The sequence below is a fragment of the Caloenas nicobarica genome, chromosome 2, assembly GCF_036013445.1.
Source record: "Caloenas nicobarica isolate bCalNic1 chromosome 2, bCalNic1.hap1, whole genome shotgun sequence".
Classification (NCBI taxonomy): Eukaryota; Metazoa; Chordata; class Aves; order Columbiformes; family Columbidae; genus Caloenas; species Caloenas nicobarica.
This window is the reverse complement of record NC_088246.1, coordinates 164849678-164868209: the sequence shown is the minus strand read 5'-3', so window position 1 is coordinate 164868209 and position 18532 is coordinate 164849678. Positions and strand designations below refer to the sequence as shown.

At 64.1% G+C, this 18532-nt stretch overlaps 2 protein-coding genes across 4 annotated transcripts; both read right to left on the bottom strand.

Moving 5' to 3' along the window:
* Positions 1-2073: 2073 nt before the first annotated feature.
* GPAA1 (glycosylphosphatidylinositol anchor attachment 1) lies at positions 2074-13429 on the bottom strand. 3 transcript variants are annotated; one of them, XM_065629198.1, is made up of 13 exons: positions 13387-13429; positions 12186-12283; positions 11169-11348; positions 9686-9797; positions 9274-9421; positions 7734-7835; positions 7467-7663; positions 6660-6856; positions 6435-6588; positions 5500-5583; positions 5232-5428; positions 4118-4288; positions 2074-3198 (listed from the first exon to the last, which is right to left on the bottom strand). In XM_065629198.1, exons 2-13 carry the CDS (start codon positions 12257-12259, stop codon positions 2955-2957), a joined length of 1860 nt encoding a protein of 619 aa, XP_065485270.1. In that variant the 5' UTR covers positions 12260-12283; positions 13387-13429; the 3' UTR covers positions 2074-2954. The 3 variants fall into 3 exon arrangements, with proteins under 3 accessions (XP_065485270.1, XP_065485268.1, XP_065485269.1); XM_065629196.1 differs by having other exon boundaries at positions 13311-13399; XM_065629197.1 differs by lacking the exon at positions 13387-13429 and adding an exon at positions 13279-13344.
* Positions 12675-17862, bottom strand: LOC135985061 (forkhead box protein H1-like). Its single transcript, XM_065627981.1, has 5 exons — positions 17740-17862; positions 16187-16291; positions 15569-15855; positions 13387-13487; positions 12675-12700 (listed from the first exon to the last, which is right to left on the bottom strand). The coding sequence occupies exons 1-5, from the start codon at positions 17860-17862 to the stop codon at positions 12675-12677; spliced, it is 642 nt and encodes a 213-aa protein (XP_065484053.1).
* Between the last annotated feature and the right edge of the window lie 670 nt (positions 17863-18532).

The following is an 18532-nucleotide window of genomic DNA, read 5'->3' as shown; positions in this document are numbered from 1 at the left end:
GCCCCGCTGACGTCACCCGCGGCGGAAGTGACGTCGCGGTCCGCCCCTCTCACGGTTCCCCCTCTGTCCCGTTCCCGTTCTCGTCCCCGGGCCCGCAGCGCGACGGCGCCTCCGCTCCGCTCCCGGATCGTCTGCAGCGCAGCGCTGCGGGCCCGCGGCGGCGGGAGCACGGACGGGCCGGGAGAGACCCCCGGGACCGACCCCCCGGGACCGACCGGGGAGAGACCCCCGGGACCGACCACCTGAGACCGACCACCCGGGACCGACCCCCCGGGACTGATCCAGGAGAGACCCCTGGGACCAACCCCCTGGGACCAACCCCTCCAGGACAGACCGGAGAGAGACCCCCGGGACCGACCCCCCGGGACCGACCCCCCGGGACCGACCCCTCCAGGACAGACCGGAGAGAGACCCCTGGGACCAATCGGGGAGAGACCCCCGGGACCGACGCCCCCGTACATACCGTGCCGGGACCCCCCCAGAACCAAGACCCCGGGACTGACTGGGGACCGACCCCCCGGGACCGACCCCCTGGGACTAACCAGGGAGAGACTCCCCGGAACCGCCCCCGCCCCAGTAGTGCCAAGAAGAGACCTCCCTGGGACTGCCCCCCCCAGAATGGACAAGGACCGTGTACACACTGTGCTGGGACCCCCCTGTAACCAAGCCCCCCCAGATTGACTGGGGAGAGACCCCCAGGACCGATTCTCCCCAGGACTGACCCCCCGAGACTAACCAGGGAGAGACCCCCCAGAACCGACCCCCCCAGAACCAAGACCCCAGGACTGACTGGGGAGAGACCCCCAGGACTGATCCCCCCAGGACTGACTGGGGAGAGACTCCCCCAAACCGACCCCCCCGTACCGGGACCCCCCCGTACCAGGACCCCCCTGTATGGACCGGGGAGACCCCGCATGCCAGCCTTGCCCCCCCCATCCTTTGCAGCCCCCCCATTCCCAGTGTATTTTATCCCCAAAACAGCTGGTTTTGCAGCACCAGCTGGGGAGGCACCGACTCCGTGTTTCCCCCCCCCAAGTCCTTTGACAAACTAACCACTAATTATCGAGCTGACGCTGTTAATTGGGGTGACGGCTCATGCAGGGACAACGAACCGCGGGACAAACCTCGACCCTCCCCGCCGCTGCCCCTGCCACCAAACCAGCCGTTTGTCAAACTCCTGATTTGGGACGTTTTTCATGGTTCTGTTTGTTCTGCGCGGCACTGACGACGTTTCGCACGAGGCGGTGACATTGACCTTGGGCCCAGCTCACCCGTCTCTCCCTTTTCTCCCTTTTTCTCACTTTATTCCAGGCTCACAGCAGCAACATCCGGCGGGTTTTGCTGTTAAACTCTCGCTCGGGTCCATCCATGTGTCTGTCCATGGGTCTGTCCATGGGTCTGTCACGGGATCTGTCCGTGGGTCCGTCTGTGGGTCTGTCTATGTGTCTGTCTGTAGGTCCGTCTGTGGGTCCGTCCGTAGGTCCGTCCGTGGGTCCATCCATGTGTCTGTCGGTAGATCCGTCTGTGGGTCCATCCATGGGTCTGTCTGTAGGTCCGTCCGTGGGTCTGTCCGTGGGTCCATCTGTGTGGGTCCGTCCGTGGGTCCATCTGTGTGGGTCCGTCCGTGGGTCCATCTGTGTGGGTCCATCCATGTGTCTGTCGGTGGGTCCATCTGTGGGTCTATCCATGTGTCTGTCTGTAGGTCTGTCAGTGGATCTGTCCGTGGGTCCGTCCATGGGTCTGTCTGTGGCTCCATCCATGCGTCTGTCTGTGGGTCTGTCGGTGGATCTGTCAGTGGGTCCATCTGTGGGTCTATCCATGTGTCTGTCTGTAGGTCTGTCAGTGGGTCCGTCTCTGGGTCTGTCCGTGGGTCTGCATGTCAGTCTGTCCGTGGCTCCGTCCATGTGTCTGTCTGTAGGTCTGTCAGTGGGTCCGTCTCTGGGTCTGTCCGTGGGTCTGCATGTCAGTCTGTCCGTGGCTCCGTCCATGTGCCTGTCCGTAGGTCCATCTGTGGGTGGGTCCATCTGTGTCCCCGTCCGTGGGTCTGTCCCTGGATCTGTCAGTGGGTCCATCCGTGGGTCTGTCAGTGGCTCCATCCATGTGTCTGTCCGTAGCTCTTTCAGTGGGCCCATCCATGCATCTGTCAGCAAGTCCATCTGTGGGTCTGTCCAGGTGTCTGTCTGTCAGTTGGTCTGTCTGTGGGTCCGTCCATGTGTCTGTCAGTTGGTCTGTCTGTGGGTCTGTCTGTAGGTCCATCTGTGGGTGGGTTCCTCCGTGGCTCCATCCCAGGGTCCATCTGTGGGTCCCTCTGTGGGTCTGTCTATCTGTCCTTCTGTAGGTCTGTCTGTGGGTCTGTCCATAGGTCTGTCCATGTGTCTGTCAGCTGGTCTGTCTGTGGGTCTGTCCGTAGGTCCATCTGTGGCTGGGTCCCTCTGTGGCTCCATCCCTGGATCCATCTGTGGATCTGTCTTTAGGTCTGTCTGTAGTTCTGTCAGTGAGTCCGTCCATGTGTCTGTCCGTGGGTCTGTCTTTAGGTCTGTCTGTAGTTCTGTCAGTGAGTCCATCCATGTGTCTGTCCGTGGGTCTGTCTTTAGGTCTGTCTGTAGTTCTGTCAGTGAGTCCGTCCATGTGTCTGTCCGTGGGTCTGTCCATGGGTCTGTCCCTCCGTGGCTCCATCTGTGGGTCTGTCCATGGGTCCGTCTTTAGGTCTGTCAGTGGGTCTGTCCATGTGTCTATCCGTGGGTCCGTCCCCCAATGGCTCCATCCCTGGATCCACCTGTGGGTCCGTCCCTGGGTTTGTCCATAGGTCTGTCTGCGGGTCTGTCTGTGGCTCCATCCATGCATCCGTCTGTAGCCCTGTCCCCAGGTCTGTCAGTGTGTCTGTCAGCAGGCGAGTCCCTCTGTGGCTCCGTCCGTGGCTCCATCCACGCGCCTGCCGTCCATGCGTCTGGCACTCACCTCCAGAAGAGCACGTTCCAGAACAGCAGCCAGCAGGGGTAGGTGGCCAGTGCCAGCAGCGGCGCCAGGAAGGCCCCGTGCAGGTGGTGCAGCAGCAGCCCCTGTGCCAGCGCCGCCAGGAACAGCTGCCAGCCCTCGCCCGGCGCCGCCGGCGCCTCCACCAGCTCCCGCTGCGCGAAGATGCCCAGCAGCAGCGTCACCGCCGGCGTCGCCAGCACCAGCAGCGCTGCCAGCAGCACCCTGGGGAGTGGGGGGCACAGTCGTTATGGGGGGGCATGTGGGGAGACCCTGCAGTGTCCCCTCAGTGTCCCCTGGCCCTGGGGAGGGACCCCTGTGTCCCTCTGATGTCCCCCCTGCGGCACCCTGGGGGGCAAGGGGACACAGTCACTGGATGGGGGGTACGGGGAGACCCTCCAGTGTCCCCCCTGGGGAGGGGGGGACACAGTCAGTATGGGGGGGGCACAGGGGAGACCCTGCAGTGTCCCCCCAGTGTCCCCCCTGCAACACCTGTGGTGGGGGGGACATGGTCATTGTGGGGGGGCATGGGGGAGACCCTCCAGTGTCCTCCTGCAGCACCCTGGGGAGTGGGGGGCATGGTCAGTGGGGGGGGAGTGTGGGGGGAGACCCTGCAGTGTCCCCTGGCCCTGGGGAGGGACCCCTGTGTCCCTCTGATGTCCCCCCTGCAGCACCCTGGGGGGCAAGGGGACACAGTCACTGGGTGGGGGGTACGGGGGAGACCCTCCAGTGTCCCCCCAGTGTCCCCCCTGCAACACCCTGGGTTTGGGGACGATATGGTTGGGGGGGGGGGGGGGAGGGCATGGAGGAGACCCTGCAGTGTCCCTCCTGGAGCACCCTGGTGGGGGACACAGTGGGTGGGGGCACACGGGCGACCCTGCAGCATCATCCCAGGGACACTCCCCCTGACATCCCCCCACCCCAGGGACAGCCCCAGTGTCCCCACAACACCCCCCACTCTGGGGACAGCCCCAGTGTCCCCCCCAGCATCGTTCCAGGGACAGCCCCCCACCCCGGGGACAGTCCCCAGTGGAGAGTCCCCAGTGTCTCCTGACATCCCCCCACCCCAGGGACAGCCACAGTGTCCCCTGACCCCTCCCCAGTCTGGGGACAGCCCCAGTGTCCCCCCGTCACCTCCCCCGACCTGGGCCCGCGGGGCTGCGCGGCGGCAGCGGCGGGGACCATGGTGACAGCCAGCAGGAACCCCAGCGAGAAGTTGAGCAGCGCCAGACACGTCAGCTGCAGCGCCAGCGACAGCAGGGCCACCAGCTTCAGCATCATCCAGCCGCGGTCACCGCTGTCCCCCGACAGCACCCTGCGGGATGAGGACATCAGCCGGGGACAGGGACATCAGCCCTGGAGACAGGGACATCAGCCCCAGGAACCACTGTCCCCCAACAGCACCCTGCGGGATGGGGACGTCAGCCGGGGACGGGGACATCAGCTCTGGGACAAGGGACATCAATCCAGGGACAGGGGACATCAGCCCTGGGGATGGGGGACATCAGCCCTGGGGACAGGGACATCAGCCCCAGTCACCACTGTCCCCCAACAGCACCCTGCGGGATGGGGACGTCAGCCGGGGACGGGGACATCAGCTCTGGGACAAGGGACATCAATCCAGGGACAGGGGACATCAGCCCCGGTCACTGCTGTCCCCCACCAGCACCCTGTGGGGAAAAGGGACATCAGCCGGGGACGGGGACATCAGCGCTGGTTACCGCTGTCCTCCGACAGCACCCTGCAGGATGGGGACATCAATCCGGGGACAAGGACATCAGTTCTGGGACAGGGGACATCAATCCAGGGACAGGGACATCAGCCCTGGGGATGAGGGACACACTCAGCCCCATGGAGACAGGAAGGGGACACTCGGCCCCACAGCCACAGGGGCACAAGCCTCATGGGGACAGGAGAGTGACAATCAGCCCCACAGGGACTCGGGGGGACAATCAACCCCATGGAGACAGGGGGCACAAGCCCCACAGGGACAGGAGGGGGACAATCAGCCCCACAGGGACAGGAGGGGGACAGCCCCATGGAGACAGGGGGACAGTCAGCCCCACGGAGACAGGAGGGTGACAATCAGCCCCACGGAGACAGGGGGCACAAGACCCACAGGGACAGGAGGGTGACAATCAGCCTCAAGGGGTCGGCGGGACAATCAGCCCCATGAGGACAGGGGGGTGACAGCCCCATGGGGACAGCGGGACAATCAGCCCCACAGGGCCAGGGGGCCGTGACCCCCACCCCATCACCTGTGCGTGCTGTGGGGCAGGGCCATGCCGGCCACGTAGATGGCGATGAGGGTGAGCACGACGGCTTCGGCCTCCGACACGGGGAAGTGCTGCGTGGCCACGTGCTGCCCCAGCACCGGCAAGAAGTAGAGGGCGACACCGGCGGCGTGGCAGATCAGCACCGGCGGCACCAGCGCCAGCAGCCCCGGCTGCGGCTCCTGCGGGAACACGGCGGGGTCAGGGGGAAACGGGGGGGTCCCCGGCCATGGAGGGGGGACACGGTTCTCACCTCTCCGGGCGCCCGGTCACCGTCCCAGAGCCGCTCGGCGCCGCCTGTCTCGCTCTTGCTGAGCTTCATCCAGAGGTCCAGGGCGTGGCGGGGGTCAGGGAAAGGAGCTGAGGAGTTTGGACACCCCGAGTTCCACCCCGCCGTGCCCAAAACGATCATAGAACCATGGAAAGGTTTGGGGTGAAGGGACCTTCGAGGGTCACCCGGTCCAGCCTCAGGGACATCATCACCAGCTCAGGTTGCTCAGAGCCCCATCCAGGGATGGTCCATCCACCGCCTCTCTGGGGACCTGGGCAAGGATCTCACCACCCTCACTGCAAAAAATCCTGATATCTCATCTAAATCTCCCCTCTTTCAGTTTAAAACCATCACCTCTTGTCCCATCACTACTAAAATCTCTGTCCCCGTCTTCCCCATCAGCCCCTTTGTTGCCATCTGGTTTATCCAACCTCCAGATCCAGAAACTGGCACTAAAAGTATCAAAATTAAAATCTACTAGAGGGTTTTTTTTTTTTTTAGGGTGATATTTTTAGGACAATATTTTTAGGATGATTTTTTTTAGGATGATTTGTTTCAGGACGATATTTTTCCAGGACGATATTGTTTCAGGACAATGATATTTTTTACACTGATATTTTCCTTCCTGCATAAATAACGACATGATTTTTCCCATTAACCAGAACGTTCGAGCAGAAAAATTCCCCTCAGGCTTTTTTCCGCATGGAATCGGTTAACCTGCACGTTTACAACAAATCTACGGTACTTCACTCAGCGCTGTTTACAGCGTCGTACGGAGGTTGAGGTTGGATCTTGGGAATTCTGATATCCAGCCTGAATCTCCCTCGTTTAGTTTAAACCCATCGCGCCCCTTGTCCCATCGCCACTAGAACCTCTGTCCCCATCTCCTCCCGGGCCCGTGTGAAGCACAAGGATATCCTGAGGATGAGGACGAGGACCAGGAGGCCAAAGGCTGGCATGTAGATGCCGATGGAGACGAAGCGGGAGAGCGAGGGCAGCAGGTAGAAGAAGTACGACTGGTGCAGCCGCTCCAGGAGGTTGTTGAGCTTCCGAAACATCCCCTCCAGCGTCCTGCGGGCACGGGGGGCGGCCAGGGGGGGCTGCTGGCACCCCCGGGACCCCCCAAAGCGCCCCGTACTCACTTCCCCACGGTGGCCATGTCGTACTTGTACTGGCGGAAGCTGTTGATGCCGCGCAGGGTGATGGCCTCGATGCGGTAGCGCAGGAACAGCCCGTGGTCGCCGCGCGGCTGCCCCGAGGCCTGGGCCAGCACCATGAGCAGCAGCGTCTGCAGGCTGTGCAGGTACCCAGGGAGAGAGTCCCAGTCCGAGCGCGGCAGCTGCGGGACGGGGCACCGGGGCACAGTGTCACCATGTCACCCCGCGACAGAGTCACCCAGAGGGGAAGAGACCCTCAAGGTCATTGAGTCCAACCATAACCCACCCCCGGCACTGCCCTGTGTCCTGAGAACCTCATGTCCGTCTGTCCAACCCCTCCAGGGACGGTGACTCCAGCACTGCCCTGGGCAGCCTGTTCCAATGCCCCACAGCCCTTTGGGGAAGAAATTGTTCCCCACATCCAACCTCAACCTCCCCTGGCGCAACTTGAGGCCGTTTCCTCTGCTCCTGGCGCTTGTTCCTGGGGAGCAGAGCCCGACCCCCCCTGGCTCCAAGCTCCTTTCAGGCAGGTCAGAGATCAGAAGGTCTCCCCTCAGCTCCTGTTCTCCAGCTGAACCCCCAGCTCCCTCAGCCGCTCCCGTCACACTTTGCGGTGAATCTGGTGCCCCTGGGGACACCATTTTGATCCCTAAACTGAGGGGCCCAGAACTGCCCCCGGGATTCGTGGTTTGGCCCCCCCAGCGCGCAGCACAGGGGACGGTCACCGCCCTGGTCCCACTGGCCACAGCAACCAGGCTGCGGTGGCCCCGGCGCGACAGCCGCAGGTCCCACCTTGCCCTGGATGGTGCAGAGGAGCCCGTTCTTCTGGCAGAAGGCGTGGAAGAGGTTGAGCAGGTCGAGGTTGGGCAGCTGCCCGTTCAGCCCCTCCACGGCCACGTCGAAGCTGGTCACCACGTCGCTGCTCAGCTCCAGCGCGATGGCCGCCTGGATGGCACCGGCGCGGCCCGGCGTCCCCGAGGACTGCACCTCTGCGGGGACACCGCGGCGTCAGCGCCGGCAGCCCCCCCGGTGTGGCCGTGGCCCCCAAAGCCCCCTCACCGGTGAGGTTGACGCCGTGGTACGCCTCCAGCCAGGCCTCCATGCCCAGCAGGTCGTGCTCGTTCACCAGGAAGATGATGTCCTTGGCCCAGTAGATCTGGCCTGGGGACAACGCGGCGGCTGCGGCAGGCGGGACCTGGCCCAGCAAAGCCCAGGCCCTGGCCCAGCAAAGCCCCAGCAAAACTCAGCACAGCCCCAGCAAAGCCTAGCTCCTGCCTCACCAAAGCCTGGCACAGCCCCAGTAAAGCCCAGTCCGTGCCCCACCAAAGCCCAGTCCCTGCCCTAGTAAAGCCCAGTTCCTGTCCCAAAAAAGCCCAGTCCCTGCCCTAGTAAAGCCCCACCAAAGCCCAGTCCCTGCCCCAGTAAAGCCCAGTTCCTGTTCCAAAAAAGCCCAGGCCCTGCCCTAGTAAAGCCCCAGCAAAACTCAGCACAGTCCAGGCAAAGCCTAGTTCCTGCCTCACCAAAGCCTGGCACAGCCCCAATAAAGCCCAGTCCGTGCCCCACCAAAGCCCAGTCCCTGCCCTAGTAAAACCTCACCAAAGCCCAGTCCCTGCCCTAGTAAAGCCCAGTTCCTGTCCCAAAAAAGCCCAGTCCCCGCTCCCCCAGGAAAGCCCAGTCTTTGCTCTAGTAAAGCCCAGTCCCTGCTCTCCCAGTAAAGCCCAGTCCCTGCTCTCCCAGTAAAGCCCAGTCCCCGCTCCGCCAGGAAATCCCAGTCCTTGCTCTAGTAAAGCCCAGTCCCTGCCCCAGTAAAGCCCCACCAAAGCCCAGTCCCCGCCCCAGTAAAGCCCAGTTCCTGTCCCAAAAAAGCCCAGGCCCTGCCCTAGTAAAGCCCCAGCAAAACCCAGCACAGCCCCAGCAAAGCCTAGTTCCTGCCTCACTAAAGCCTGGCACAGCCCCAGTAAAGCCCAGTCTCTGCTTTAGTAAAGCCCAGTCCCTACCCTAGTAAAGCCAAGTCTCTGCTCTAGTAAAGCCCAGTCCCCACGCCTCCAGGAAAACCCAGTCCCTGCCCTAGTAAAGTGCAATCCCTGCCCTAGTAAAGCCCCAGCAAAGCCCAGTCCCTGTCAAAACAAAACCCAGCACAGCCCAGTCCCTGCCTTAGTAAAGCCCCAGCAAAGCTCAGCACAGCCCCAGCAAAGACTAGTTCCTGCCCTGACAAAGCCGGGCACAGCCCAGTCCCCGCCCCAGTAAAGCCTGGCACAGTCCCAGCAATGCCCAACACATCTCCAGCTAAACTCAGTCCCTGCCCCAACAAAGGCCACCAAAGCCCAGTCCCTGCCCAAACAAAACCCAGTAAAGCCCAGGCCCTGTCTCAACAAGGCCAAGTTTCTGTCCCAGTAAAGCCCAGTCCCTGCCCCAACAAAGCCTAGGCCCTGCCCTAGTAAAGCCCAGTCCCCACTCCCCCAGTAAGGCCCAGTCCCTGCTCTAGTAAAGCCCAAGCCCCGTCCCGGCGAAGCCCAGTCCCTGGCCTAGCAAAGCCCAGGCCCTGCCCTAGCAAAGCCAGCCCGTGGCGCCCCGCATTGGGGCCAGAGCCCGCGCTCACCCCTGAAGTGCGCGGCCAGCGCCAGCAGCAGCCCCAGCGCCTGGTGGTTGTGCGGCCCCTCGCTGCACGGGGCGCTCAGCACCAGCGCCTCGGTGCTGGCCCCCCGGGGGGCGCGCAGGATCCCGTACACGTTGGTGCCCGACACCATCTGTGGGGATGGGGTGAGAATGAGGGGTCGGGGGGGACAGAGACCCCCTGGGGACCCACAGGATACCAAACACATTGGTGCCCGACACCATCTGTGGGGATATGGGGAGAATGGGGGGACAGGGACCCCTGGGGACCCACATGATCCCAAACACATTGGTGCCCGGAATGGGGGTGCAGGGGGAGTACAGGGCTCAGGATGGGGGTGCAGGGGGGGCACAGTGACCCCCATCTGGGGAGGGGGCTCCTGGGGGGCCGCACTCACGTATCGCTCGCGGGCCTCGTCGGGAAAGGGCAGCGTGCGCGAGAAGGTCTGTGTGTGAACCTCCAGCCCCACCTGCCACATGGTCTTCTCCAGCCAGGCCACCGGCATCCCCCTGGGGGAAAAAAAACACATTTTGGGGTTGTGGGGGGACCTTCCAGTGTCACCAATGCGGCCATGGGCAAGGACAGCGGCACCGAGCCCGGCCCGGGATGGCTATAGGGATGGGGCACCCACCGCCTCTCTGGGGACCTGGGCCAGGCTCTCACCACCCTCACTGCAAAAAACTCTGATATCTCATCGAAATCTCCCTCTTTCGGTTTAAAACCATCACCCCTCGTCCCATCGCTACTAAAATCTCTGTCCCCGTCTTCCCCGGCAGCCACTTTGTTGGCATCTGGTTTACCCACCCTCCAGGAAAACTCTGCAGATCCAGAAACTGGCACTAAAAACAATCGGTGTTAAAATCTACTAAAGGTCTCTCTTAGGACCGTATTGGGGTTTAGGACGGTATTTGGGGTTTAGGACGGTATTTGGGGTTTAGGACGGTATTTTTTTTTTTCCTGTGTAAATAATTAAATGACTTTTTTCCCCATTAACTAGAACGGGAAATGTTGAAGCAGAAATTTTTTTCGGCAGGGAATCAGTAAATATATATTCTTCATCCTCAATGAATGATGTTTTACTCCGTGTTGTTAAAAGAATCATATTGATATTTCTCCCACTCTCACCCCATTTCCCCCCTCACCCCCCATTCCCCTCTCTCACCCCGATATTTCTCCCCCACACCTATTTCCCCCATTCTCCCCCTCACCCCATTCTCCCCCATTCTCCCCTCTCACCCCATTTCCCCCATTCCCTCCTCATGCCCCATTTCCCCCATTTCCCTCATTCTCCCCCATTCCCCCCCTCACCCCATTTCCCCCATCTCCCCTCTCACCCCATTTCCCCCATTCTCCCCCATTCCCTCCTTGCGCCCCATTTCCCCCCTTTCCCTCATTCTCCCCCATTTCCCCCTCTCACCCCATTCCCCCCTGTCACCCCTGTCACCCCATTTCCCCCATTCTCCCCTGTCACCCCTGTCATCCCATTTCCCCCATTCCCTCCTTGCGCCCCATTTCCCCAATTCTCCCCCATTTCCCCCACTCTCCCCCATTCCCCCCTCTCACCGCATTTCCCCCATTCTCCCTTCTCACCCCATTTCCCCCATTCTCCCCCATTCTCCCCTCTCACCCCCTTTCCCCCATTCTCCCCTCTCACCCCCTTTCCCCCATTCTCCCCTCTCACCCCCTTTCCCCCATTCTCCCCTCTCACCCCATTTCCCCCATTCTCCCCTCTCACCCCATTTCCCCCATTCTCCCCTCTCACCCCAATTCTCCCCTCACCCCACATTCTCCACTCTCACCTCGATATTTGTCCCCCACCCCTATTTCCCCCATTCTCCCCCCATTCTCCCCCATTCCCCCGGATCCCCCCAACCTCTCACCCCGCTCTCTTCTTGTGCGCCGCGAACTCCCGCGCGTAGCCCAGCACGCGCTGGCCCAGCGGGAACTGCTCCTCCACCATGGTGGAGCCCATGGCGTTCTCAGACATGTGCGTGCGGGGGGCCAGGGCGGGGAACGCCAGCGCCAGGAACCAGCACAGCCCCCCCACGTAGCTCAGGACGCTGTGGGGACACGGGGGACACGGTGGGGACACAGCGCCAGGAACCAGCACAGCCCCCCCACGTAGCTCAGGACGCTGCGGGGACATGGGGGACATGGGGTGGGGGGGGACATGGGGGACATGGGGTGAGGGGGGGACATGGGGTGAAACATAGGGGGGAACACGGGACCTTGAGGGGGGCACACAGGGGCACACGGGGCTCAGGGGGTGACACTGGGGGACATGGGGCTCAGGGGGTGACACAGGGGGACATGGGGGGGACATGGGACTCAGGGGGGGAAGGACATGGGACTCAGGGGGACACTGAGCCTCAAGTGGGGGGACACAGGGGGGACACGGGGCTCAGGGGGGTGACACAGGGGGACACGGGGGTCAGGAAGGGACACTGAGGCTCAAGAGGGGGGACACAGAGGGGACATGGGGTTCGGGGGGACAGGGGGCCTCAATGAGGGAAGGACACAGCAAGTTGGACACGGGGCTCAGGGGGAGACACCGAGGCTCAAGATGGGGGGCACTGAGGGGACATGGGGTTCAGGGGGGACACGGGGCCTCAATGAGGGAAGGACACGGCAAGGGGGACACGGGGCTCAGGGGGGTCATGGGGCTCAAGAGGGGGGACACAGGAGAGATACGGGGCTCAGGGGTGACGCAGGGGGACACAGGGCTCAGGGGTGACGCAGGGGGACATGGGGCTCAGGGGTGACGCAGGGGGACATGGGGCTCGGGGGGTGACGCAGGGGAACACGGGGCTCAGGGGTGACGCAGGGGAACACGGGGCTCAGGGGTGACGCAGGGGAACACGGGGCTGGTCCCCCCAGCGGCCCCCGCGCTCACTCACCAGAGGGGGGTGTTGAGGCGCAGGACCAGGCGGGACAGCGCCTGCCGGCAGTGGGGGTCCGACAGCAGCCCCATGGCGGGGGCACCGGTGCTGGGGGGCTGGACCCACGGACACGGGGGGGCTGGACCCACGGACCCACCCAGGACCCCGGCACGTCCCTGCCCCACACACCCCATAGCGCCATCTCCACCCCCTACACACCCCACAGCCCTGGCCCCGCACCCCACGGGAACCCCACAGCCCCTCACCTGCCCCACACACCCCCCAACACCCATCTCTGCCCCACACACCCCCCAGCACCCATCGCTGCCCCACACGTCCCCAGCACCCACCTCTGTGTTACACGCCCCACGGCCCCCATCTGTGCCCCACACTCCCCCCACCTCTGCCCCACACACCCCCCATCTGTGCCCCACACACCCCCCACCTCTGCCCCACACGCCCCCCATCTGTGCCCCACACGCCCCCCATCTGTGCCCCACACACCCCTCATCTGTGCCCCACACGCCCCCCATCTGTGCCCCACACGCCCCCCATCTGTGCCCCACACGCCCCCCATCTCTGCCCCACACGCCCCCCATCTCTGCCCCACACACCCCCCACCTCTGCCCCACACGCCCCCCATCTGTGCCCCACACACCCCCCATCTGTGCCCCACACGCCCCACAACCCCATCTGTGCCCCACACACCCCCCATCTGTGCCCCACACACCCCCCATCTGTGCCCCACACACCCCCCACCTCTGCCCCACACACCCCCCATCTGTGCCCCACACGCCCCCCATCTGTGCCCCACACACCCCCCACCTCTGCCCCACACACCCCCCATCTGTGCCCCACACACCCCCCACCTCTGCCCCACACTCCCCCCATCTGTGCCCCACACCCCCCCCATCTGTGCCCCACACACCCCCCATCTGTGCCCCACACTCCCCCCATCTGTGCCCCACACTCCCCCCATCTGTGCCCCACACGCCCCCCAGCCCCACCTCTGCCCCACACGCCCCCCATGGCCCAGCACCTGCCCCACCGGCCCCATCCCCGCCCCACGGCCCAGATCCTGCCCCACAGCCCCTGTCCTGCCGCACCTCACCCTCCACACCCCCGTCCACCTCCCCACGGTACCTCCGGCGTCCCCCCGGGGTCCGTCTGTCCCCCCGGGGTCCCGCTGTCTGTCTGTCCCCCTGTCTGTCGCACTCACTTCCGGCTCCCGCCGCCCGCTCAGGCCGCTCAATCGCCCGCAGATCGAGACAGGCCGGGGGGCGGAGCCCAGAGCCATCGATGGGGCCCGCCCGCCCCGCGCTGCGCATGCGCCGGGGGCCCGGGGCGGGTGTGCGGGAATTTGGGAGGGGGGGAAGATGGGGCAATGGGGGCGGGTTTGAAATGGGGGCGTGCAATGGGGGCGTGCAAGGGAGGTGCAATGGGGTGTGCAATGGGGGCGTGTGCAAGGGGGCTTTGCAAGGGGGGAGTGCAATGGGGGTGTGTGCAAAGCGGGGTGTGCAAGGGGATTTTGCAATGGGGTGTGTAATGGGGTGTGCAATGGGGGGGTGTGAAGTGGGTTTGTGCAAGGATGGGTGTGCAAAGTGGATTGTGCAAGGGGGTGTGCAAGGGGGTGTAAAAGGGGGGATGTGCCAGGGGAGTGCAAGGGGGTGTGCAATGGGGGGTGTGCAATGGGGGGTGTGCAAGGATGGGTGTGCAAAGGGAATTGTGCAAGGTGGTGTGCAAAGGGGTTTGCAAGCAGGTGTAAAAGGGGGGAATGTGCAAGGGGGTGTGCAATGGGGGGTGTGCAATGAGGTGTGCAAGGATGGGTGTGCAAAGGGGATTGTGCAAGGGGGTGTGCAACAGGCGGTGTGCCATTGTGTGTGCAATGGTGGGGTGTGCACGGGAGGTGCAATGGGGGGAGTGCAATGGGGGTGTGTGCAAAGGGGGCTGTGCAATGGGGGTGTGCAAGGGAGTTTTGCAATGGGGGTGTGCAATGGGGGGTGTGAAATGGGTTTGTGCAAAGATGGGTGTGCAAAGGGGATTGTGCAACGGGGTGTGCAAGGAGGTTTGCAAGGGGGTGTAAAAGGGGGGATGTGCAAGGGGGTGTGCAATGGGGGGTGTGCAGTGAGGTGTGCAAGGATGGGTGTGCAAAGGGGATTGTGCAAGGGGGTGTGCAATGGAGGGTGTGTCATTGGGTGTGCAATGGTTGGGTGTGCAAGGCTGGTGTCCAATGGGGGTGTGTGCAATGGGGAGTGTGCAAGGGGGTGTGCATTAGAACCCTTTCTGTTCATGGTAATTGCTCTGAGTATTTTTTATTTCTATCTCACATATATGTGGTTACTCATAGTGTGTTAGTACCATCCGTGGTTTAACCCCAGCTGGTAATAGGACCACGCAGCCGCTCACTCATTCCCCCAGGATGGGAGAGAATAAAAAGCAAAGGGAGAAACTCGAGTTGAGATAAACATGGTTTAATAAAACAACAAAGTACTAATACACTACTAGCAAATATATATATACATAAAATAGAAATGAAAGATACTCAAGGCAATTCCTCACTAACGAGCTGAGCAGCCAGTCCAAGGCAAACAGCACCTGCTCCCCAAGACAATCCCAGTTATTAAACTGGGGACATGGGACAGGGCTTGGGGACAAAACACAGGGCTTAGGGACATGGGATAGGGCACAGGGACATGGGGGCAGGATGTGGGGATGTGGGATGGGGACAGGGCTTGGGGACGTGAGATGGGGTGCAGGGTCATGGGACGGCACATGGTGACGTGGGACAGGGGGTGGGGACAAGGGACACGGGGTGGGCACCCCGGGGCCGGGGACACGCACCCCAGGGTGACACGGGCCAGCTCTGGCCACACGGGTCCCATGTCACCACCCCCCCGGATGTCCCTGTCCCCTCAGGTGTCCCCGTGTCCCCTGGGTGTCCCCAACCCTCCACGTGTCCTGGGGGGGGGCGTGACACCTTCACTTTGGGGACACCCAGGGTGACACCAGACGCCCACCGTGGGACCCTGGGCAGTGTCCCCTCCCCACCGGTGTCCCCATCTGGGGACCCCCCCCCACAGACACCATCGCCCCCCAGTTCCACCTCAGCACCTTTATTCCCAGCCCCGCACCGGGGTGGGGGAGGGGCTCGGCCCCACATTTGGGGGGGGCACAGCCCCCCCACTCCGCGATGGTCACCCCCCCGAGGGTGACGGGGGGGACAGGACCCCCCCAACTTAAGGGGAGCCCAATTGCACTAATTTCGGGTGTCCCCCCCTCAGACCCCATAGGGACTCAGTGGGGGGTTTTGGGGGGGCCAGAGGGACCCCCCCCAGCACTGGGGGGGGGCGCAGGCGCAACAGGGAAGGGGGAGCATGGGGGGGGGCTGTTGGGGGTCCCACCACCCCATGGCGGGGGGCGGCGGGGGCTGCGGGGGGTGACGAGGCGGGTCCTGCAGGAGGCGCTCGATGGAGAAGGGGGCGCCGGGGGGGGGTGGGGGCTCGGGGGGGGCCCGGGAGGGGTAGGGGTGTCCCCGCAGGATGAAGGGGGCCAGGTCCCGCGCAAAGGCGGCCGCCCCCCCCCGCGCCACCGCCGTGTTCTGCAGCTTGAGCGCGTCGGGGGGGATGCGGCTCACGTCCACCGTCCAGTAGTTGCCCTTGGCCTTGGGCTTGGCCGGGTCCTTCAGCACCTGACGGGGTGGGGGGGGACACACACACGGGGGATAATGGGACCCCCCCCTCCCCGGTCATGGCTGCACCCAGACCCCCCCCAGACCCTCCCAGACTCAGGGACCCGCAGTTAAGCTGCCCCATCCCAGGGGATCCCCCCAAACCTCCTGCCCCCACAATGACCCCCCCATCCCCACCCCAGTCATGTCCCCCCCAACCCATGGCCCCCCCAAACCTCCTGCCCCATCCCAGCGCCCCCCATCCCCAATGACCCCCAGTCCTGCTGCCCCCCCAACCCAACGGACCCCCCCACCCCGAGTGACCCCCACTTTGAGGGGGTGACCCCCCCACCTTGGCGAAGCAGGGGTTGGAGGAGAGGTTGTGGCGGATCGAGTCCTTCCAGCCCTGGTAGCCCCCCCCGAAGAACGGGAAGAGGCGGCTGATGGCCTGGATGATCTGGGGGGGCACGGCAGCTTTGGGGGGGGCAGCACCCCCACAGCACCCACAGCACCCACACAGTACCCACAGAATCCACAGCAACCACACAGCACCCACACGGCACCCACAGAGCACCCACACAGCACCCACACCCCCCCAGAGCTCCCAGTGCCGCCCAGTGCAGTCCAGTATGGCTCAGCAAGGAACCCAGTGCTCCCAGTATAGCCCAGTTCTGCCAGTACAGCCCAGTTCTCCAGCCCTGCACCCCAGTGTTCCCAGTACAGCTCAGTATGGCTCAGCAAGGATCCCCAGTGCTCCCAGTACAGACCGGTCCCTGAGAATGGTGTCCAGCACCCCAGTGCTCCCAGTACAGAGCAGCGCCCAAGTCCCACACCCCAGTCCATCCCAGTCCATCCCAGTCCCCAGCTCTGCACCCAGTGCTTCCAGTACAACCCGGTATGGCTCAGCAAGGCACCCCAGTATTCCCAGCACAGACCAGTTCTCCAGCCCTGCACCCCAGTGTTCCCAGTACAGACCAGTAAGGCTCAGCAAGGCACCCCAGAGCTCCCAGTACCACCCAGTATGGCTCAGCAAGGCACCCCAGAGCTCCCAGTACAGACCAGTATGGCTCAGCAAGGCATCCCAGTATTCCCAGTACAGCCCAGTATGGCCCAGCAAGGCACCCCAGAGCTCCCAGTACAGCCCAGTTCTCCAGCCCTGCATCCCAGTGTTCCCAGTGCAGACCAGTATGGCTCAGCCCTGCACCCCAGTGCTCCCAATACAGACCAGTGCCCAAGTCCCACACCCCAGTCCATCCCAGTCCATCCCAGTCCCCAGCTCTGCAACCCAGTGCTCCCAGTCCATTACCCCAGTGTTCCCACTACACCCCAGTCCCCTCACTACATCCCAGTCCCACACCCAGTGCTCCCAGTCCATTGCAGTCCCCAGCTCTGCATTCCAGTGCTCCCAGTCCAGCCCAGTCCCACATCCCCGTGCTCCCAGTCCGTCCCAGTCCCTCACCCCCGTGCTCCCAGTCCGTCCCAGTCCCACATCCCCGTGCTCCCAGTCCGTCCCAGTCCCTCACCCCCGTGCTCCCAGTCCGTCCCAGTCCCACATCCCCGTGCTCCCAGTCCGTCCCAGTCCCTCACCCTCGTGCTCCCAGTCCGTCCCAGTCCCACATCCCCGCGCTCCCAGTCCATCCCAGTCCCTCACCCAGGGTTCCCACTACACGCCAGTCCCTCACCCCAGTGCTCCCAGTCCATCCCAGTCCCGGCCCTACACCCGTGTCCGTTCGCGGGCGCAGCCCCGACGGGGCGGCCGGTGGGTCCGAGGTCCCGGGGGTGCCTGGACGGGGGTCCCGGGGGTCCGGAACCGGTGCTGCCCACCCGAGGGGTCGTTGGGGGCTGATGGGTCGGGGGGTCCCGTAGGTGGGTGGGGGGTCCCGGGAGGTCCCGGGGGGTCGGTACCTGGGCGAGCTTGAGGCGGCGGCCGGGGGCGGCGCGGATGACGAGGGCGATGAGCGCCAGGTAGGAGTAGGGGGGCTTGGGGTGGCGGCGGTACCGCTGCCGGCCCGGCCGGGCCCCCGCCATGGCCCGGTTCGGCTCGGTTCGGCTCGGCTCGGCTCCGCCCGTCCCGTCCCGGTTCGGCTCTGTCAGTCCCGGTTCAGCTCTGGCCGCTCCGGCCCCGCTCGGCTCGGCTCGAGTCTGCTCGGCTCGGCTCGGCTCGGGTCCCTGGGTCGGCACTGTTCGGGTCGGTTCGGGTCCCTGGGCTCGGCACTGTTCGGGTCGGTTCGGCAAAAGTCGGCTCAGCTCGGCTCTGCCCGTCCCGGTTCAGTTCAGCTCTGCCCGTCCCGTCCCGGCCCGGTTCGGCTCAGTTCAGCTCTACTCGTCCCGGTTCAGTTCGGTTCGGCTCTGACTGTTCCGTCCTGGCCCGGCCCGGCTCGGTTCGGTTCAGCTCTACCCGTCCCGCTCCGGTTCAGCTCCGCCAGTCCCGGTTCAGTTCGCTTCAGCTCCGCTCGTCTCGGTTCGGCTCTGCTCGTCCCGGTTCAGTTCGCTTCGGCTCTGCTCGTCCCGGTTCAGTTCGCTTCGGCTCTGCCCGTCCCGGCTCAGCTCTGCCCGTCCCGCTTCGGCTCTGCCAGGCCTGGCCCAGCTGAGCCCGGCTCAGCCCGTGCCCACCCCCTCCAGCCCAAAGCCCCGTCTGGTCCCCGCGGGGCATCGACACGAAGGCGCCGGGTCCGGTCGGGCTTTATCAGGGGCCGAG